This window comes from Mesocricetus auratus, unplaced genomic scaffold (genome assembly GCF_017639785.1).
Source record: "Mesocricetus auratus isolate SY011 unplaced genomic scaffold, BCM_Maur_2.0 Super-Scaffold_100014, whole genome shotgun sequence".
Taxonomy (NCBI): domain Eukaryota; kingdom Metazoa; phylum Chordata; class Mammalia; order Rodentia; family Cricetidae; genus Mesocricetus; species Mesocricetus auratus.
The window spans coordinates 21,519,442-21,541,340 of record NW_024429197.1 but is presented as its reverse complement, the minus strand read 5'-3'; the positions used below and the strand labels follow the sequence as shown (position 1 = coordinate 21,541,340).

The window sequence follows — 21,899 nt, the reverse complement described above, 5'->3', positions numbered from 1 at the left end:
TGTTGAAGGAAGGGAACTGGATGAGTTCCTACAGATATCGGTGCTTCCAAGGCTTCTTCTCTGTGTGTGTGTGGTCTGTTTTAAACCAGTCCTTACCTTTCAAAAATTATTTCCCCGCTCTGACCTTGTGTTCTCATCTGTGTAATGGGACTAAAACTCATGCTGACACAAGGCTGGCAGTTGCAGCTTCTCAGTAAAACACCTGTGCCACCCCCCCAAACCCTAGGGCTTGATTCAGGAATTTCTCCAGTCAGGAAAATTTCTGCTCGCACGTGTTCACGAAAAAACAGGTGCAGAGCCCCACAAAAACTATTTCTAGCATCAGGAACTCAGTAGGCGCTTAACCAATGTGCAGCTGAGTAGATCTCCAGTCGAAACAGCCGCAGCAACAGGGACCCTGGCATCACTCCCTAAAAATCCCTTTCACTACCACCACCCCTCCTCCTAACCCAAGGCGCGGGAAATATTTAAAACAATTTTATTCATGAAAATATGCTGTACAATGCACTCTACACGGCCTCGACACGGCACACACGCACACGCACACGCTGACGGCACGGCCACAGTACACTGCCTACGATACGCACCGGGGACGCCGCGCCCACCGCCCGCCCCGACCAGACACTTATAAATATGGGAGAGAGGGACCAGGACTGGCACGGAGAAAGGGGTGTCGGATTGGGGGGCTGGATCCGGAACTGAGGCCCACTGGAAAGGCTGAGACCAGTACTGCAGGAGTGTGGGGTTGACTGACAGGAGAGAGGAGATGCCAGGACTGTCAAAAATGGGAGACACTGAACCAGAGGATAGCTGAGGACCGGGAGGACTGAGCAGAATGAATGACCAAGATAGGTGTGAACGAGAGGGTTGCTGGCTTCGTGTGGTGGTTCTATGGCCAGTGAGGAAAAGTATCGTTTGAGAATCAGATTGGCGCTGGGTGGGTCATGTGTCACATTACTGCAAACGGCCCAGCAATAGGAACTGAAGATTCAGAAATGCCCCTGTCCCACTTCCTGGTACCTTCTGGTATCAGCATCCACAGAGGGCCGTCCGCCTTGCTCTTCCCCACTGCCACCTAGCTGGACCTCAACTGTCTCTCCTAAGCTTCCAGACCCAGCAGGAGGTCTTAGGAGTTCGAACAGGAAAAACGAGGTGTCCCAGCCGTTCCCTCCCAACTCCCTCTGTGCTCAGCTCTGAAGGGATGTCTCCAGCTGGGCTGGAATTGCCTCCTGGTTCCTCCCGTGGAGCTGGGTCGGGGGAGTGGGGACCCGGGGATCGGGATGGGAAGACAGAGGCCCCTTGGGGACGGGACCGGGGCACCCAGGCTGTGCAGGACAGCCCTCAGCCCGGCACCCAGCTCTGGTTAGGGGGCGGCGCCCCGGCCAGGCCCGGGGGCGGCGGAGGCAGGGCTGAGTCGAAATTGAAGTCCATTTCGTCGCTGTCCATGAAGTCGTTGAGGATGATGGACTCGACGTCACACTCCAGGCTTCCGCTGAACATGTCGAGGTCCAGGTCGGCCGGGAAGCGGTCGGGTCCCGCACCCAGGGGACCGGCTGCAGCAGCGGCGTAGGGCCCGGGCAGCGCGTCCAGAAGGAGGCCGCCGGGCGGACCCCCGAAGGCTGCGGCGTGGCCCGGTGGGGCGAGACCAGCGGCGCCCGCCTCGCCGGGCAGCGTCATAAGGCTGATGGGGTGGGCTAAGGCACTGCGCGAGGGCGCCGGCGGCGCGTACGGGGCTGCTCCCTTGCCAGGGTAAGCGGCGGCCGAGCCAGCCAGCGCCAGCTCCCCGGGCGCGCCCAGCAACGGGCCGGGTCTCGGAGCGAGTGGCGGCGGTGGCAGCAGCGCCGGCAGCGCCCCGGGGCGGAAGGGCGTGGCGGCCGGGGCGAAGCTGGCCTGCTTGTTCTCCTGGATGGTCTGCATGGGCAGACGGCGGAGCGCGCCCAGCGCTGGTGGCCCGAAGCCTCCGCCCCCGCCGTAGGCGCCCGCCTTGCAGCCGCCGAAGTAGGCGGGAGTCCCGGCGCGTGCCCGCGGCCCGTACGCGTCCTGCGCGCCGTCCAGCAGGGCGTCCGGTAGCCCCGCGACGCCGCCACCGTGCAGGCCCAGCGGGCCTCCCAGCTCGGCCAGACGCGGTATCTCGCCCGGGCAGCGCGCACCCAAGGCAGGCGAAAGCGCGCTTGCAGGACTCGGGTACATGAGTGGTGAGGACGGTGCCAGGGCCTCCAGGGCCTCGTCGTCCTCCAGCTCGGCCGCCTCCCCGAGCAAGGGTCTCCCGCTACCGCGGAAGTCGGCCCACGCCTCATAGTCGTCGCTGGCATGTGAGGCCGGGCTGGCGGCCCACTTGGCGGAGGCCGACAGGGGCCCTGGAGCCGGTGCACCCGGAGGACTGTCGTCCGGGCTCCGCTCCGGCAGGTGCAGCTGCTTCTTCTTGCTCGCTTTGCCCTTGATGCGCAGGAACTTGGCCCCGTTGTCCATGGACACGGCCCGGCGCCGCGGGGTCTTGCCAGTCTTTCCTCCCTCAGGGTTCAGCATCCACCACGAACTTTTGCCAGTGCCTTCGTTCTGCACGCGGATGAACCGGGTGTGCAGCGACAGGTTGTGCCGGATGGAGTTCTGTGGCCGGACACAGGGGCATGGGTGGCAGGAAAAGGAAAGTGGGGAAGGCAAAGGGATCAAGGGAAAAGTGATGAGACGATGGGAACAAAAAAAGAAAAATGGGGGGGGAGAGGTCAGAGGAGGATGGGAGGAAACAAAGATCAATGGGGATAAGAGGGGGTAGAAGAAGAGTGCAGGTGTAAGTACCACGTTGGACAAACCCAGAATAGCTGTCCTTTAATCTATCCCCAAACATGCCCTAACCTGGCGTGTCCCACCTCCCGTGTAGACACTGCCAGAGAGTGGGGCTGGGGCTTCAGGGATATGGCCCACTTTGACCTCTATTCTGAACCTGTGCCACCCCTCAGCAAGGGAGCAGGACCCCATCTTCCAAACGCAGCCAAGCCTCTGGAGGGGCTGACTAGACTGTGAGCCCCCCCCAGCAGATTATGTAAGGGCTCATGCCACTGCCGAGGCTCATTTGTCCGCCCCCCTCCCTCCCCAGCCTGGCATGGAGCCAGGAGCCCGAAAACCCAGGGCTCCAGAAATCAATCTCGCGGTGACTGATTAAGCCCTGTTTAGAACTAATTGCTCTTTCGTGTGTGGGGAGAATAAATTACCTGCTTTAATTTCGTGTCTTTAAAATGCAACTGCAGGTAGAGAGGACTGTTAACCGTTTGTGGGAAGGCCTGGCCAGAGAAAGCGGAACACACTGAGGGGGCCCAAGGACAGGTATTAGCCTATACGCCTGAGACTTTTAGGAGATGGATCCTCAATATCTCCAAGCGCTTGTAAACTCCAAAGGTTCGGGATTGACCAAAGAGACCTCAGAGCTATTCAGGTTCAGAGGCTGCTGCCCCTCTGACTCACCTGTCCCAGACGTGCCCTCAAAGCCCCTTCCTCATGAGACCTTTATACAATCCCCACACATTCCCCATTTACAGTCAGCTTCAAACAAGCAAAGAAGCTTGCTTAAGTAAGGCTTCAGAGGCCCTGTCCGCTCTCCCTCAGTACCTCCTGGTCTTTACCGCTGCCACCCTACCTATATCCTCATCTGAATTTCTACTGTGCCAACTGGGAGTGCACTTGGGTCATTACCTTCAAGGGACAACCCTGTGCAGATATCAGAGGAAGGCATGGTGAGCTCACAGCTCCACCAGTCTGACTTCCACAAAAACCTGGTGCAGAATTTCTTCTGGGTTCCCTCTCTGGTAGTCTTGACCTTCTTGATCAGACACTATTGAACAGTGGGCCTGGTTGAGGACTGGGCAGGAGGCCTGTCTATTTGGTCACCTGGCTGTGTGACGATGGCTCTGTATCAGTCTCTGAGCAACTCTGAAACACACACTGCAGTCCTCACCATTTCCTAAGGCTGTTAGATCAGCACATGAGCTAATGGGTGTGGTTCGGTGTTTGTGAACACTCCAGGTGCTCCTAAGCCTCTGTCTGGTCAGAACTTACCCCTAGACTCAACAGACCTGCTTGGTCACCATCTCCTGAACACCAAGACTTAAGTGCAATTGTATTGGGCATCAACCACCTGGGGAAACCAGAATTACCCCATTTCATCCACCCCATTACAAACGCCCAGAGGGCATGATGTAATTTGCCCACAGCCCCGCAGCTAGGCAGTGATGCCAGGCACCACTCTAGCTCTGCCCAGGCCACTGGGCATGCTCTTAATTTGCTAACCTACCTAGGCACACCCTAACCACTAATCTGCAAGGATTCTCTCTCTTCCCTCCTATCCCCATCAGTCTGCAGAGATCCTTTCTCCTGCCCATTCTCTCCATCATCCCAGCTCCGCCAAGCTGACTGTCTCTGGCACTTTATGAACTTGGGAGGCAACAGCTGGAGCTTGCCAGCCTTGTCCTGGCTGACTTCTCCTGGGGCTCTGTGAGGAGGGGAGCTGGACCCCCAGGGAGTGATGTTCCCTCAGGTAGATACTCCCTTCCCTGGCCCGCCCTTGCACCTGGCTCCCTGCCCCTCCCCCACACCTGTGTTCAGTTCCTCGGAGGCCTCAGCTCTCTTCCCTTAGGACTATAGGCCTTGCCAGAAGCTCCACCTTCCACCTTCCCAGTCCTACTGGAATGGAAGACCATCAGGCAATACTGCTTTATGCCATTATGTGCCAGCCTGGCTCAGAGTGCTGTGGGGGGAGGGGAGAGGAAGGACATTGCCAGGTAATTGCACCTAGATAGTACCAGTCCATTTGGCCCTAGGATCCCTAAGTACTTATCTCCTGAAATCATCATGCCAATCCCTATAGGGTCAGGATTGGCATCCTTAGTTCCAAATTTGAGGAGGGTGTGGCTCAGAGACTATGAGTTGCCAAAGTCACACAGCTTGTTTAGCACAGATTTCGGGTAGGTCTTTGTAAAGGAAGGCCAGGGAAGGTCAGAGAGTTTGCAAAGATTGTTAGCCGGTGCTCACATATTCCCCAAACCTACCATGCAGACCATGCCCAGGAGCTGCCCATGTAGATGGCTGGGTGTAGGCTGCCAGGTCATGACTGCTACAAGTTCTGTGCTTCCTTTTTAGAGTTTCCATGTGCTTCAAACACACTACCATTCTTCATAACCGCACAAAGGCCAATGAAGGCTTGCAGCTCTCTCCCCTTGCTCCCACCCTGGACTCAGACAGGAGGCTGGGAGTTCATGCCCCAGCCTCATGCCATGGCTCTCACAACCTAGGGGTAAATAAAGAACTAATCCAAGGTGGTCCAGGATCTGGTGTCACGGGATATGCCACCCAAGCCTCCTGACCCCCAGCTTGGTACTCCTACCCATTCCACAAAGTCTGGCCGAGGGGAAGTCCATCCTGTTCTCCAGGGCTGTCCCTTTATATACACTGATGACCTGGGCCAGTTGAGCTCTGTGGAGTTTTCCAGTTTGACACTGAACAGTTTTTGAAACAGTCTAATCTAGAAGTCTGCAACTTCCCCCCCCTTAACGTGGATTCTTTTTTCATAAATGAAATCTGATGTAAATCTTAATCCTTAGACACTCGAGCCCTCAGCACAGGGAAGCCCTACCCACTCAGCACCTTCACTCCTCATGAACGAGGCCCCGTGGAAGGGTTCTGCAAGCCAGATGGATGGGGCAGCTGGGTTCAGAATGGTGCCAGGCTTTGCTCAGGGTTACCCAGAGAGGTGGCCTGGAGTTTGGGGGGGGGCGGTTGACTTAGGCCTCTGACTGCTAAGCTAGGCTCTGATCTGGATGTGCACAAGGACTGTGTCCCTGAGGGAAGCCCACAGCCTGCATCCTAACGTCTTCTTAGGGCCTAGACACCTGGTGCCAATCAGAGCTCCCAGCTAAGATCCAGTGGCAAGCACTGATGACAACTCTGGCTTGCCCACACGGCCTCCTGGGAGGCCAGAGGCCGTGAAGGAGGTGAGGGAGGTAGAAGAGGGAGATGCCTCTGCCAGGCAGCTGTAACCAGGGCTCCCTATTGGAGTCGCTTAGCAACCCACCATCACAGCTCCGGCCCAGGCATGCCCAAGTTCCCTTGATGCCCAGGGCTGGGCTCAGCTTCTGGGGCCTCCCACATCCCACGTGTATATCTAGGTTTGGCACAATCTCCTAGGGAAGACAGGACCTCCCTGATTTGGAGCCCCAGGGAAATGATGCAGGGGCAGAAGAAAGGACAACAGGCTATATTCATGCCTACCCCATTCTCCCTCAGAACCTGGGCCTGGGTGGATACCCTCCTGGGGCCCACCCATTAGGGAGAAACATCTGACAAGAATGGCATATGGCCAAGTGCATGGACTCTGGCCCTGGATGCAGATGCCAGTTTCAGCTCCAGCACACACCAGTGGTGCGGCCCTGGGGCAAGGCACTTTGAAGCTCCAGTTCCCTCAACAGCTATGGCTTCCACCTTTGCTTCCCTGCAGCACCTTTACAGAGATGCTTAAACACCTGAGGCCCCTTCCTGCCCATCGCCTCAATGAACAAAGGCCTAGCCACAGCCCACACCTCCATGACCTCTTAGATGTCACCCTGCACACTCCATCCTTCGCCTCCAACCTGCCAGGCCAGGTGCCCTCCCCCTCCGCCAGATGCTCACAGAGCTCTCTCATCTCCCTTCACATCTCTGTTTCCCAAGCAATTTTCACTTGGGGCCCAGTCCAACAATTCTCTTAAAACTTGTCCCTCTTCCTTGCCATGTCTTGGGACCCTTTCCCCAGTCTGACTTTTTCTAAAGGTTATACCTTCTGGGTGAATATAGGTTGAAATGAATACTAACTTGATAATCCTAGCTCTAAAGAGCTCCAAATCTGCCCACTTTTAAGTTATAGCTTTCAGATTTGTGGCTTAGGGATGCTCAAAGTCTATGCAAATATCCCAAAATCCTAAGGAATTTTGTAATCAGAAACAGATCTGTGGCCAAGCATTTTGGATAAGGGATATTTGGTCTCTGAGTAATTTATTGATCATGTTTTACTTATTGTCTGATTGCCTTATAGTAGAATTTTTTGTGAGGGTAGTGATTTCCATCCATCCATCCATCCCCACTTCAGTTTTTACGGTACTTCATGTGTTTGGCAAATACCAGGCACTTAAAAGTTTGTTCACTGAAGGAATGAGAGACATACATACAGGATACTGGGTCATAGGAGGATCTGAGGGAAGCGGCCCTGGCAGGCATACAATAGGGACTTTTCCAAACTGCATTTGGAAGTAATCCCAGGATGAAAAAGCAGGGATGGGAGAAAGTCAAGCCCACCCTGATGGAGGAAGGGCAGGCTTCCCAGAGTTGCTGCTCTCCCAGGCCTCCACCTGCTCCCAGATGGCCCCAGGCTAGCTCACACCCAGCCCTCCCAATGCACTGTTCTCCTAGGGCAGACCATACTCCAAGAGCTCCAGCGGGTCAGAATGACCTCGACCTTGGTGCCTCTCACTTAGATAGGGTCTGATCCATCTGGTGGTGACAGTTCATCTATCCATCAGGACACCCTCATCTATTCCCAGGACACCCTTCGCCCAAGAGCAGTAATGCATTCATCTGACAGCACAACCCCATTTATCCAGCACACCAGTCCCATTTATCCAGCAAGTACAACCTCATTTGCTAACAGCACTCCATTCACCTGACGGGGCCCCTCATTTATCCAGCAGGACACCCTCATTTATCCTCCAAGTCGGACACGCTCCTTCCTCCCGTGGTGTGGCTGTGTTCTCCGATGGTGCAACCCAGCTGATCCAGCAGGACGTCATCTCTGCTACAAGTACACTCCATCCCCCTGACAGTACAACCTCATTTATCTAATAATGCACCTCACCTTGCCTCCCAGTACCACCTCATTCCCTGACAGTACCACCTCGTTTATCTTCCGGTACAACCTCATTTCTCCTCCTAGCACAGCTTCATCCCCCAACAGCTCAACCTCATCCAATCTCACTTCTCCAGCCAGGACCTGCCAGCTTTTGGCGGAGGGGTGGGGAATGATGAGTGGAAAGAGGAGAGATCTGCCCCCTCATTTGGCGTTCCTGCCTGCGAGGGGCTGCATGATGCTTCAACTATATGCCATTTTTCTCAGACCAAGAAGGGGCTATCGACTTTGCCTTTTAAGTCGCTTGGCCTAACCAGTGTGCCACCACTGCCTCAACTCTCATTCTGTCCCAACTCGGACTATATAGAGGGCCAACAAAGTGCAGTCTGGGATGTGGACTTCGGTGCTCTCTGCTGGGGCCCTGTGATCCTGTGAAAGGGGCATGAGAATGGCTGCCCTCTCTGGGGCACATTCGGTGGTATACTGGTAAATGTTTAGCAACCAGCTCTGCGGGGGGGGGGAGGGACCCAGCTGACTGACTTGTAGCTGTTGCTGCCTTGTGGCATGGATCCGCCTAGCATAGCCCCGTGAAGCTGCCAGCGTGAAGTCACCGAGGGAAGAACCGAAAGGAAGTGTGCACAGTTGCTCTCGTGAGCCAGCTCAGCTCAAGCATTCTGTTGGCATGTGCTTCCAGTACAGAGGCAGGAGAAAGGCACCGCCTGCTCCATGCCAGGTGTGGGCGGGGTTCTTTCATCTTGACAATCATCCCACAAGAAGGGACCACTAGTTTACAAAGGGGGAAAGGGAGGCTTTCCTGGGAGTTTAGTGACTGCCGGGTTGAAGCCCCAAAGCTGGAAGTGAGGAAGGTTCAGGTCTTGGGTTATTAGATTCCAAAGCTTATGTTCTTTCTGCCCTGCCCCCCCAGTGGCAGGGGACACTGTTCTGCTGTCCATCCCAGTAGTTATCCCTGTCATGGCTCACAAGTTCAGGCTTTCCTGGCTTTCATCAGAGAGAGGATATGCAAACTCTGTACCCACTGCCTACCAACAATCCAGCACTGTCTTCTGGTCTCCCTGGTCTCTGAGGGGATTCCAAGATGGTGAGTTCAGTCCTGGGTCTTCCATTCTCCCACCCAACACCATCAGGTATAGATGCCTCTATAGGCTCCATCACAGGCAAAAATCTCAGCTAAGGCCAGCCCTTGGGAGACTGACCTAATCTGTATGATGATAAATGATGACCCAGCTCCAGTCTCAGTGCTTTAGAGACCACCTGTGGGTCTCTGACCTCCCTGTAAGAACTCCAGCACTCACCAGGAAGGGTCCACAGATCCAGCTGATCATTCTTCCTGGTTCAGAGCCCCAGGAGCAGCCCCAACCCTGTCCCTTGCCCCTTAGTCTATTCCTAGAGCCCTTGCCTTTCCAGGAGCACACATGTGAGTCAGACAGACCCACAGTCTGGCACGCATGGGTGGGGTGGCACTTGCCCTCTTGTCTGGGGTGGAGTTGGAGTGTTTCAGTCCAGGCAGGCTTCCTGGTAGATGATGTCAGGATCTAGAGGTCATGTGCAAATCCTGGGTACTAAGGGTTGTGATGGAGGAGGGGCAAAAGGGCAGGCAGATGAGGGGAAAGAGCCACAGGTGCCCCATAAATAGGCTGAGGGCCATCAGTGGAATGGTATGCAGGAGTCCAGGAGGAACCAAATACTGAAGCAAGACATGAAGTCAAGGGTCAGACTACATAACCCCATTCCTTTTTCCTCTCCCTTCCCCCCACACAAAAGAGCTCACAAAACCAACCAGCCTGGGCAAACAACAAGCCAGCAACAAGCTCTCCCCTGCCCCACAGCCTTGGGCTTGGGTACAAACCCAGATAGATACTCAAGAGCCTTTCTAAGTGTCTGTCTGTCCAGCCACATTCCCCAAGCCAGCAGATCTGTCTGGGCTTCCAGCCACCATAAATGTCCACCTCTGGTGCTTCTGTGCACTTTGCTCCCATGTTCTTGTCCCTCCCTCTGTCCCACGGGTTCTAGTCCCCCATCCGGCCCTGCTCTGAGCCCCTTCTGAACCCTTCCACAAGCCCTGGAGATAGTTGACAGGCCCCCACAGTGTTAATGACAGACTGAGTTCAACTGAGTCTGTCTCCTCCACTGAAGTTTGTGGGGCTCATGGGAAGTGTGGAGGAAGGAGGGGCACTGTCTGACTGCTCATGCTCGGTATTAGTGAAGGTGCCACTGAGCAACTCCTAAGACCCTGCCACCACCTACCAGGGTCCTCTTAAGTCTCCCCTTTGGGCCGGGCAGTGGTGGTGCACGCCTTTAATCCCAGCACTCGGGAGGCAGAGGCAGGCGGATCTCTGTGAGTTCAGGCCAGGCTGGACCGACAGCCTCCGAAACAATACAGAGAAACCCTGTCTCATAAAAACCAAAAAAATAAAGTAAAGTAAAAGTCTCCCCTTTGGCCTACCAGTTTCCCCAGGAGCTTCTGCTACCATAGTCTCCTTTGCCTTCCCCAGGAGAATTCAACATAATTAGGGGGAAAAGACTACTTTTTTCCTTTTCTTACTATATATCCCAGCTGCCCACAGTCTTCTTGCCTCAGTTTCCCCAGTGCTAGGCTCACCATGTCTGGGTAAGATCACCATATATTAAATATTATCATCGTTTTTTCACCAAATGCTGTGACTACATCACCAAGTCTTTGAGCCAACCTTCTCATCTTAGTATCCTCATGAACCAAATCACAACCCTAGCACTGAGATGCCTCGAACGCAGTGGTTCTCAACCTGTGGGTGGCGACCCCTTGGGGGATTTGCGGGTCAGATATCAATTCGTAACGGTAGCAAAATTACAGTTTTGAAGTAGCAGCGAAGTAACTTTGTGGTGGGGGATCCCCACGACATGAATGTCACAACAATAGGAAGGTTGAGAACCACAGCTCTGAGGAGAAGCCTAGGCCAGGCAGAAGCTCCTGGGTTGTCCTGGAACAGAAGTGGGTCTGACCAACTGGCTCAGTCGCTCCTCCCCAGCACCCCTAACTGCAAAGCCCTTCAGACTTGGCAGGGCAGCCCTCCAGTCTGATCACCTCTTATCTGCAGGCAGCTCCTTCCTGGTTCCCTGCCCAGGCCCTGGGAGCAGCTGCAGTGACCTCACTCAGCCCTGCCCTGGGCCCAGCTCTGGGGAAGGCCTAGCAGCTGTGCCTGAGCCCTGCAGGCTGGCTCCTGGGGGAGAAAGAGGAGGAGTAGGCATGGTGCCAAGAGAACCATCTGCTCTCCCAGGGGCACAGCCACCCGCAAAGAAACTGGCCTTGCCCCCAGGGACTGCCCTTGTCCCTCTATTTCGACGAAAAGAGGCTCCAGGAGCCCAGGGCAGTCCATTCAGACCAGGGCAGCAACCTCATTTGCCATCTGTCTCCTCCTGAAGCCTCAGAGGTCCTTCAGGACACACTGGAGCACCACAAATGTCCACTGAAAAAACGAACAAGTGCTTGGGTGATGTCCAGGGCCAGAGGCCAGAGGCCAGGCTGGGTGTGCTAAGTGTGGCTGCCCCCAGTGCAGGCCTAGCTGGCTTAAAGTCCTCACTCTCCCTGCTGGGGCCTCCATCTCCACATCTGCTTAGCTGGCAGGTGCCTCTGGCAAAGGGCAAGCCCCTCCTCCTCAAGGCCCAGCTCAGGTTACAAGAGGAGGTGGTGGCAAGGCCAGCTGAGGACAGAGGAGGGGACCGGAGGAAGAAGGAGGAGGCCTCAGAGTTTCCCAGATGGAGGAGAACCAGGAGGCAGAGAGGGAAGGGTCTTGCCCAAGGTCACACAGCCTGGCAGTGGAGCAAAGACAACCCAAAATGCCAGCAACGGGCAGCCCTAGGCTTGAGGATTACCTCGAACAAGTGACTTTCTTATCTGTGAAAAGGAGGATCCCTGGGGCTGACGATCTGTCTCAGTGGGAAAGTGTTTACTGCACAAGCACTCGGACCTGAACTCAGGTCCCCAGCATCCATGTAAGAGCCAGGAGTGGAAGCGTATACCGCCATAACCGAGGTGCTTGGGCTCAGCTGGACAGTCTAGGTAAAAGAGTGAACTCCAGGTTCACCAAGAGACCTGGTGTCAAAAAATAAGGCTGGGAACAATAGAGAAAGGCAACGTACATCAACAGCTGACCTACACACACACACACACACACACACACACACATGCCCAGCCTTAAATCTCCTCTGAATGCCTCCCAAGGCCACAGGGAAAGTTCTGGAGACTCAAAAGCAATGGATCAAACTAAGGGCAGGCAGAAGGTTGGACTGCCAACATTCTCACATGTTGCTTTCAGGGGCCAGAATAGGAGGGACTCTAACACGCACACACACATACACACACACACACACACACACACACCCTTCAGGGACATACATATGGAGTCCTACCCTATACACTGGCAGGTAGCTCCTTTCTTCACAGAGCAATGAACAACAGCAGTGACCTCTGATAAGACTTCGTGGGGACTCCCTAAAATTCTAAGAAAGCTTAGACATAGGCCTGTTACCCACTTTGTAGAGGAGAAAACTAAGACTGAAGCTGCCCCAGGATCCACAGAAGGTAAGCATCACGAGGCTCTGCCATTGCCATTGGCTTCCCAAGCTCCCTACTACACACAACCCAGCCAGTCTCACCGAGAGTCTTCAGGCATGGTGGGATGGCTGCAGAGAGCTCAGTCTGACATCTGGAATCTGACTCAGGCTCATCCGCTAGTCTCACCCCACTGTGCCCTTGACACACAAGTCACTCCTGTATGACTTGTCTGCTGGTGTCATTCCATCTCCCACTCCCACTGGAGAGCCAGCTCGCAGGTCTGAGATTGCCCTCCATCCCAAGCCACTCTGCTTTCCCAGCTTCTAGTCTTGCTAAGCCCCCCAAAAGTCCCAGGGGTTTGACCGCCTGTAAACACCCACAGCTGACCATGTGACCTTCCGCCCTGTCCTGCCCTGGCTGTGTTTGTCCAGAACCAGACTCTGTCTTCATCACCCAAGCTTGACCTCCCAGCCCCTCAAGGTCAGATCCAGTCCTGACAGCACTGCATAGCAGGTACCCAACGGTGTAGCCTTGGATGACAGTGTCCTCAGCCCCAGGTCTGTAAGTCAGGGAAACAAGAAACTGGTCTGTCCCTGCTTCTGGGACACTGTCTGGGAAAGACAGACTGGAATCAGGGCTCATTACCCATGCTAGAAGCCTCAGGGTCAAACTTCAAGGGAGAGCACAAAGCGGGGGGGGGGGCAGTCAGCTTGGAATGACCTGGCTGGAATGCTGGGCCAGGGTGAAGTCAGCCCTGGGGCATTCCAGTGATGCCATGCATAGTTGAAGCCTCTTGATTTCTTTTACTCTTAGTTTCTTCATCTGCCAGTGGGATAGACAGCCACAATAACAGTATCATGGAGCAACCATGAAAATTCAATGAGAGAATATATTATGTGTTGGCACATGGCAGGTGGAATCCTGAGCTAGAGGTTTAAAGTGGCTAAAGCAAGTGTCAGAGGACTGAAGGGGGAATAGGAAAGGTTGACAAGGTTGGGGACTGGGCCTGGAATATCACACTAGGCTCCCCAAGGATGGACAGATATGCTGGGTTGTACATATGTTCTCTCTTCCACCAGTGGGGAGCTAGCTATGACAGGGTCCCTGACTGTCACTTTCTTCACACTCCAGGCCTGGAGAGCTGAGTAGCACCCTCTAACACCTCCCTCTGTCCTGCATCAAAGGCTGGCAGGAGCAGCATGTTCCAGTTCTGGCTGTGGCTCCCCTCTCTCCATGTCTTATCCAGGGCGGTTCTGAGACATGGGGTAGGCATGGGTGCTAGAGCAGGAGCTCGGGCTTCTGAAACCGATGGCGTTAGGTTCAAGCCTCTGGGGCAGGAGGGAGGAAAAGGAGCATGGACCCACTAGGAAGCAACTCAAAGAAGAACCTGAGCCACTGTGAGGGCACAGGGTGGGTGGGGAGGCTGAGTGGCTTCCAAATGACTGGTCACCCAACACACCTGTTAAAATCTAGACTTCAGAGCTCGAGCCCAAAGAACTGAGATGGGAATTAGAAAGTGGGCTGGTGAAAAGCTTCTGGGGACTCTCTGATTACAGGCCCGTGACAGCTAAGGATGGAGGCAAAGATCCTTAAGGAGATGTGTTGGCTTCCAGAACCACCTGGATGCTGGTGGCTTCAATCAAAACACTCAAGCACCCTGGCTATCTGCTCTGAAGGGCGTCCCAAGGGATCAACCAAGGAGAGTCTCCGGTAGGCCTGTGATGGTGGCGGTGGGTGGAGGCGGAGGACTTCCGTGTCAGCCGTGAAGGTGGTAGTACCAGGGTACCTGAGCATGGGGGTTGGGGGGCTGGACGAGCACCGCAGAGGGCCCAGCGACCCTGAGTAGTTTTGACTTGGTTGGCTCCCATGGGAACTGAGGAGCCTTAGAGTTCTAAACCAGGTCTTGAAGAAAGGCTGGCGACGATGTGGGAGTGAGACAGCTCTGGCAGTGAGAGATGGGAGAAACGGAGGAGAAACAGACAGGTCTGCATCGAAACCTAGGCTCTGCCTTCTCCCAGAAATGCCTTGATTTCCTCAACTGCAAAATGGGACAGCAAATGCATAGCTGGCAGGATTTAAGAAGGGTAGAATGGGAGAACACGTGCAGACGAACAGGACCGACTGCCTAGCACCCGATTCTCTTCTCACTCCCCTTCCCACAAGAGGCAGCCCCCTTAGAGACCAGGAAGGCTTCTCTTAGTGTAGAGGGAGGCCCTGGGGGTAGGGTGTGGGAGGCCCCACCCCCACACACCACCTGGCCCCCTCCCACCTCCACATATGGGTTGGGGGGTGGGGAAAGGCAGCAAACAGCCAAACCCTCCCAAACAGGAGTGGGTTTCCATGGTAACTGGGGTGCCAGGAGAAGGGGGGTGCTCCAGATCCAGCTGTCCCCCTGAGCACCCTCCTCAGGCCCTAGAGCCCAAACTGATGCCCACCCAACACCCTGAGCTCCCCATCTGCCTGCTCTGCGGCCAGCTGGGGCTGTCATGAGCACTCCCTTGTGCTAGCAGAATGGTTGCCACCTGGGTACTGCCGTGGGTAGGGCAGCAGCCTTTAAGTAGGCGGCCCAGGTTCAAGACTCTGAACCCATACTCACAGGTGTCCACCTGTGACAAGTTCTTTCAGTACCATGCTCCTCTGGGCACCTAGCACCAAAACATTTGCAAGTCACAGTTCTGAAGATCCCAGAGACTATCAAGGTCCTCTGACCTTACAGGAGAACACAGAGGACTCACTTCAGGTCACAAACACGGAATCATGTTCCCCACAAGGGCTCTGTCTACCCTTTCCCAGGCCGGACTCCAAGTGACCACAAAGAGTTACACCTGGACACAGTAGGTGATGGATGATGCTTCAGGGCACTTCTGGGGAGAAGAAAAAGAGCCATTCTGGGTTAAAAAGATGTGTCTTGCCATTGAATGGCCGTCCCAGGGGAGAATGTGACAGAGGGGACTAAGTATGGCTCGCATTCAGTCTTATACTCTTCAACTTCTCCAGTGACCCAAAGTCTGACCTGGAGTAGATGGGGCTCTAATGTGGAGGTGTCAGCCCCATCCTCCTGTTTCCCAGTCACTCAGCCCCGGAGTGGGAGGCAGCCCCAGGACAGGTGTAGGGAGATGGTAAGTCTGCTAAGGCCAGAGAAGCACTGCCTACCCCAGAGGCCCACTGGCACTCACAATTCCTGAGTACCTTTAAACCTCAGGTGATGGCCATCACCAGCTACCACTCAAAAGGAAGGTGGGCTGCAGAAAGGAGCTCCAACCCTTTCCAAATCCAAACCCAAACCCTTCCCAACAACAGCTAAAGAAACCCCAGTCCTACCCATTGGCACAGAAAATGCTGCAGTTTGAGGGTTAGAATTTGGTCTAACACTTAGGACTGGTACTTGCTAGGTATATGACCTCAAGACAAGTCGCTTCCACATCTGGAAAGAGGGTAGTGGTGAGAATCCGGTGCATGGGTCTCTCACTAGTCCTGTACTCTGGCAAGGCCTCCCTCCTGCTTAGTTCCTCAGTTCCCATAAACGTTGCACCAGAGTAAGTCCGGAGGCTGGAGCCCTCAAGGTCTGCAGAGAGTCCCCCACCTGCATTAAGTGGGGGCTGGAGGGCGCTGAACTTTCGAACCCACAAACCCCCCGCGCCGTTCATTACCTTAACGCGAGTTAAAAATAACCGTCTCATCTCTTTAAATTAGTCTGTCTGCAATTACCGCCTGGCACGGCGCTGCCCGCCATCGTCCCGCTGGAGCGGCGCCAGGTGGCAGGCGGGGCCCTCACCCTGTCTGTCGGTCTGTCTGCTGCCTCCTGGTCCCCCTTCCCCCGAGGCGCGGCAACCCCAGAGGCCCCCGGAGGCCCCGCCCTGAGAGCTCCCCAACTCGCGCACGATGGGGGCCTGGGGTCGCATAGGGCCGGCCTAGGGGAGACAAGAATTGGGGAGGGGGCTCTGGGCACGGCGTCGAGGGAGGGGCGCCGGGAGGCCCGGGAAGCCGGAAGGGCCCGCAGCGCGCCAGCGCTCGTGGGTGGGTGTGAGCAGGTGGCCGTGGGAGTCTGCCGGGCGTGCCAGCAACTGTGCCAGGAGCGGCTGGCACGGGCTCGTGCCCAGGAGGCGGGCAGCTGCCAGCCCCTCGCTCGTGCAGTGAGGGGGGTGAGGACACCCCCCCATCGGGGCTCACACCGCCTCCTCCCGCACCCCCACAAGCTCTTGGGGCTGGGGATCCCCGAGGACAAAGGAGGGGGAAGGCACCCTGGTGGAGCGGGCTGGGGGAGGGGACACTACTCTCCAAACCACCGCTCATGTCCAGGAGCCGGACCCTGCTGCTGGCCTCTGGGATCAGCTCCTCATTCAAGCCCCCGCCCCACCTGGAATTTATAGGGCCGGGCCTGGGCCAGATGGGGCTAGCAGCCGCCTTCTGATCCCACCCCTCAGCAGCAAGGCTGCTCCAGCCCCTGAGGGAGAGGGGAAGTCCCCATCCGCTGGGCTCCTCCCCTCTGGGCCTAGGGACAGAAATGGGAGGCGCCCAGGCCTGGCCTGGGAGCTCCCTAAGGACTGGCAGCCAGGAAACACAAAAGGAGTTGAACAACTCCAGAGGCGTTCAGTGGAAGGAACAGCAGGACAGTGCAGCCAGGAAGGCTTCCCGTAAGAGGCCAAGGCTAAGGGAACGCGTAGTTTATGGAGCAGCTGAGAGGGAATGGGAGGTTCTACTCTGAGAGCCATACTCTTTGGCCACTGCACTCCTGGCCAAGCCCTGAGTCCAGGCTTGATACTCTCTGTTCCCAGGGGACCTGGACCAGCCCTTTTGATGGAACCCCAAATAGTCCTAACTTTCCAGACCTCTCTCTGTCTGGTTTGGGGGGTCTGAGTTTCATGCTGTCCAAAGCAGCAATGGAACCCCCTCTTCTTGTTACAAGTGGACTTCAGGCAAAGCCCTCCCCCATTTCTTCCCTTCCCATCCGTTCCCTTCCGGAGGTGGCCACTCTACCTTTCCAGAGCCACTTTCCTGCCAGCCTGAGAGCCCTAGGTTCCAGTCTGCAACGGTAAAACACCCCCAAATGCAGCAGGCTCAGTCCCTGCTCTCTGCCTTTGAACACAGTCACTTTACCCACCCCTTACAAAACTATCTCCCTTATTTTCCCTAACCAAGGAGACAAAGTGCCACCTCTGTGAGGGAACATCAGACTCCCTAGAATATGGAACCCACTTTCCCCAGGGCCTGCCACACCCACCAGCCTTTCCTTTCTCCAAACACAGGGTCTGGATGCAGAAGCTGTTCAGAGCAATGCATCCTGAAGATGGGGCCAAGAACACGGGTCCCCTTAAAGAGTCATAGTGCACCCCTCTCCCTCGTGGAATCAAGGTTTAGTACCCCCTCAGGGTTCCCAGGGCAACACTCTTGTGGGTGAATGAAAGGATGAAGGAATAGCGGATCTCTGGTCCAGGCACCTGAGGTGCACCCAGCCTTGGTCAAGCTCAGATCAGGAGAGAATTGGAGATAGCTCCTCCTCCAGGCGTCTGGAGGAATTGACTGGGAGTGCCTAAAAGGAGTTCAAGGGCAGGAAGTTCCAGGAATGAGATGGGAAGGAGGGGCCCTGGGGCAGCAGGAGGGTAAAGGGGGACATCCGCTGAAAAGACAGCATGGATTAGATTCCCTCCAGGATCTGGATACTTTCTGCCTGGACCAAGCAGGAGTCCAAGCTTGGGACTGCTCACCCAGGATCCCAGCCTGGGACTGGGAGCGAGGCACAGGAGCAGCCAGTGTGTCCCCAGCAGTGTGGTACAGCGGGGATTGCACTCAGTGGGCAGACAGGAGACTCGGGCCCTTGTCCAGGGCCCACTGCTTCCTGACGTCCTCAGGAGAGACTCCTATCACCTCCCAGGGCCTCAGTCTCACAGTGTGAGAAATGAACTCACGGGGCTCAATTATCTCCAAGCACACGGCCATCACATTCTAAGAGTTATATCTGCCTCTGCTCCAAAGCCACCAGTGCCAGCAAGACACTGTTCCAGAGGTTTTGTGGGACCTGGAGAGGTGACACACCTGGGTTGGAGTCCAATTGGCCTATTTTTGAGCTGTGGGACCTTAAGCCGTTGACTTTTGTGCTCTGGACCTGAGCGCCCTCCCTGTAAATGGTTATAGTAAAACACAGCTCAGGGACTACTGAGCACTTTAAAGGCATCAGAAGAGCCTGGCACAGAGCTTGGCCCCAACATGCTTGCTCAGTGAACTGCAGCTGTCTCCTGGCTTCTAGCTTCAAGTGCCTACCTCCCATCTTTCCCCAGGCTCCTTCATCCACCCAAACCTGCTGGAGCTCTGCCTCTTCCAGGAAGCCCTCCGATCTGCTCTGGTCCTAGTATTCTTTCCCAACCCATCCGCTCTGAGCCACCCACTCATCTCTTTACCCTCACCACACACACACTGATGGCTTCTTGGACCAGACTCTATATAAGGTGCTGTGGGTACAGAACAACCCAACACCGACACCGGCTTCCAAAGGCGAAGGAGGGAGGGAAAGGGAAGCAGGGCACACATGACTGATCCATGAGGCATGCCTCAGGGCCAGAAAAAAAAATGGAGAAACCTGAGCTAACTGACACAGGCTAGGGAAGGCTTCCTGGAAGAGGCACTGGGACTCTGTACCCTTGAGGATAGCGACTGCATCTCCTAGAAGGAGTGGAAGATGGACTCAGGAAACAAGGGGAGCAAACCCAAGGGCAGGACACACTTGAGAGGAAGTTGCATTCTGGTGGGAACTGAGCTATAGGGACTTGAGAACAGATGGGATGAGACTCGGGTCTACTTCTCTGTCCTGTGTCCCTGCCCCATAATGGTCAAGGAGAGCCAAAGAAGATGCCAGCACACCATCATCCCAAGAGCTGTGGGCTCCCAGGACAGCCAGGTGCATCTAGAGCTGTCCGTGGCTACAGCCCCTGCTCCTCTCCTCAGACCCTGTCGCCGGCCAACACCCTGCACAGCCTCATCTCCAGACACAGGCATGCCTTCCTCATAGTGCCCCCCTCTCCCAGAAGGAGTCCCCTCAAGATTCCTCACCCCTACATGCATAAGTTAGCCCCATTTCCTAACAAGATGGCCAGAGGAGGAGCTGGATCTAGAAGCTACAACCCAGTGAAGACCCCCATTTAAGTCTTCTCCCAAGATGGTTCTCCCCTTTCCACTGCCTGCCACCGAGGACTCCCTAGAGTACCCCACTTCTTAAGTGCATCTGGGCCCAGGAAGCCAGGGAGGTGGTAGATAAGTTGCCTACAGTCGGCAGAGATAGACACCCAGGCCTCAATGCCCTTCCCTCAAGTACTAACAGAGATCACTAAGCAGCCCCCACCCCATACTGTACCAGGGAAGGGGCTGACAACACCTGCCCCATAAAGAGCCCAACTCAGGTGGCCTGCCATGCTTTCCACCCCATGCAGTTGGTGCTCCATAGAAATAATTTGCGGACCCATGGTCTGTTAGCACCCTTCACCATGGGGCCGGCTCCACGGAGATCTAGGTGGATTTGGGAGGGAAAGTAGCCAGGAACCTCAGATCACGACTCCAGCTCTTTAAAGCGGGTGCTCTGGTGGAGAGGGTAAAACAAGTCACAGAAAGCAAAGAGGGCTCCCCAGTGTCTGTGGCCTTTACATGAGTTATGCTGCTATGCCCTCAAGGACAGACTAGGGATGTTCTTCTGGGATGCCTCAAAAAGACAGTCCCTTGTTACCTACCAGACCTCCAATCCCGCGCATCCTTCCTAGGGGGCATGAATGAATACAGCTACTGCTAGCACGCCCTCGCCTGTCAACTAACCTGCCCCACGCCCTGGGCGCGCACTACAAGACCTCTAGGGGTGTTCCAGAGCCCCCTCCCCGTGGCCTGTCCAAAGCCCGGACGCCCCCACCTTCCAGCCGGCCGAGCTGTTGCTGTCGCCTTTATCCTTGAAGTAGGGCACGTAGCGGACCATCCAGTCGTAGATCTGCGAGAGCGTGAGTCTCTTGTCCGGGGCGCTCTCAATGGCTTTGGTGATGAGGTCGGCGTAGGAAAGGTTTCCCCACGCGTTCCGTCGGGAGCTCTTCGCTTTTCGCAACGGTCCGACCTCGGCGCCCAGCGGCGGCGCTGGGGCCATCGCCGGGGCCGTCGCCCTGCGTTCCGGCCCGCAGTCTTCCGAGCCTTCAGCCACCCCTGCGCCCAGCGCCCCGTCCTCGTCGCCGGCCAAGTCGGGCTGCGGCAGGGGCCAGGTACAAGAGCGCGGCCGGCTCTGCGGCGCGAAGTCCGGGTCCACGTCCACCTGATGCGCTCGCAGCTTCGCAGCCATGGTCCCGCCCGACTCGGGCGAGGCAGGGAGGGAGGCTCCGCCGAGGGTGGGCGCGCGGCTCCGGGATCTGCGCGCCCCGGGGAGGCCCACGGGAGGGGTCCCTGGCGGCGCCGGCTCAACTGCGGGGCGCCATGGGCCGGGGCGCGGAGGCAGGGGGTTGGACGCACTGGCAAGCACGGAGGGAGGAGAAGACCCAGGCAGTGAGGGGGCGGCGGCCCGGGAGCCCAGCGGGCATACACCTCGCCCAGCCCGGCTTCTAGCACCTGCCGCCTGTCTGTGCCTGCAGCCACCACCGCCACCGCCGCTGCCGCCGCTCCGCGGGCGCCGGTCCCGCGCGCGGGCCCCGCTCTCCCGGGACGAGGCTGGCTTGCACCATGCCGGAGCCCGAGCCCGTGCCAGAGCCCGCGCCGCCGCCTCCCGGTGAATGCCGCCGCCGCCGCCGCTCCTGCTCCAGCGCCAGCTCCCGCGCCTGCCGCGCTCAGCGCCGGCTGCACCTCGGGATGGGAGGGGGACTGGGACGGGGCGGGTCCGGCGCAGAAGGAGGCGGGGCGTGCCCAACCGGGGCCGCGGAATCCTTGCTTACTGGGTGCCCCGCCTGCAGACTGTGGGGGGCGCGGAGCTCCCGCTAAGGGCGACCCCGCCAAAGCCCCGCACGCCACAGCGCCCCCTAGGGAGCAGGCGAGAAGTGGCTGGCGGGGCCCCGCCCCCTGCCAAGCCCGGGGGGAGGGCGACGTGGGGGCGGATCCCGAGTGCTCCTATTGGTGCACAGCGGGACTGCCCCGCCCACAGGCTCCAAAGGATCCCTCCCAGGAGCGCGTCAGCGGGTTATTGTTACTACCCGGGGTTTCCCGGGGCAACAGGAATGGGGCGGGGCCCAAAACACTGGTCCCTCCCTTCTTCTACCACCCCCAGAAATGCCCCGCCCTCTGTTTCTAGACTCTTAGCGTTTCCAAGTCTTCCTTCATACAGCCAGACCAAGCGTCGATCTAACTCTCCTCTCTCTTCTTTGTGCCCTGGACCGGTGTAGGGAAAAGGAATGGTTTGATAATTCCTGGATTGTAGGCCAGGCGTTGCCACAACCCTACCTGTACCGTGTGCAAATGATCTTCCTAGGTTTTTATGGTGCTTGCAAGCACAATTTTAGAGCCTTGATTTTCAAAGTTAAGTGTGTGATGAGGTTT

The 21,899-nt window shown here is 56.5% G+C and overlaps 1 protein-coding gene across 1 annotated transcript; it reads right to left on the bottom strand.

Annotated features, from left to right (window-relative positions):
- Positions 1–462: 462 nt before the first annotated feature.
- Foxo6 (forkhead box O6) lies at positions 463–21,303 on the bottom strand. The gene is made up of 2 exons (XM_005083842.4): positions 20,305–21,303; positions 463–2,607 (listed from the first exon to the last, which is right to left on the bottom strand). Exons 1-2 carry the CDS (start codon positions 20,716–20,718, stop codon positions 1,342–1,344), a joined length of 1,680 nt encoding a protein of 559 aa, XP_005083899.1. The 5' UTR covers positions 20,719–21,303; the 3' UTR covers positions 463–1,341.
- Between the last annotated feature and the right edge of the window lie 596 nt (positions 21,304–21,899).

Bases quoted from the DNA above. Each gene is read 5' to 3' on its own strand.
- Foxo6 (XM_005083842.4), bottom strand. From the start codon at position 20,718: ATGGCTGCGAAGCTGCGAGCGCATCAGGTGGACGTGGACCCGGACTTC. The intron at 2,608-20,304 runs GTGGGGGCGTCC...GTCCGGCCACAG, and splicing joins ACAGCTCGGCCGGCTGGAAG to AACTCCATCCGGCACAACCT.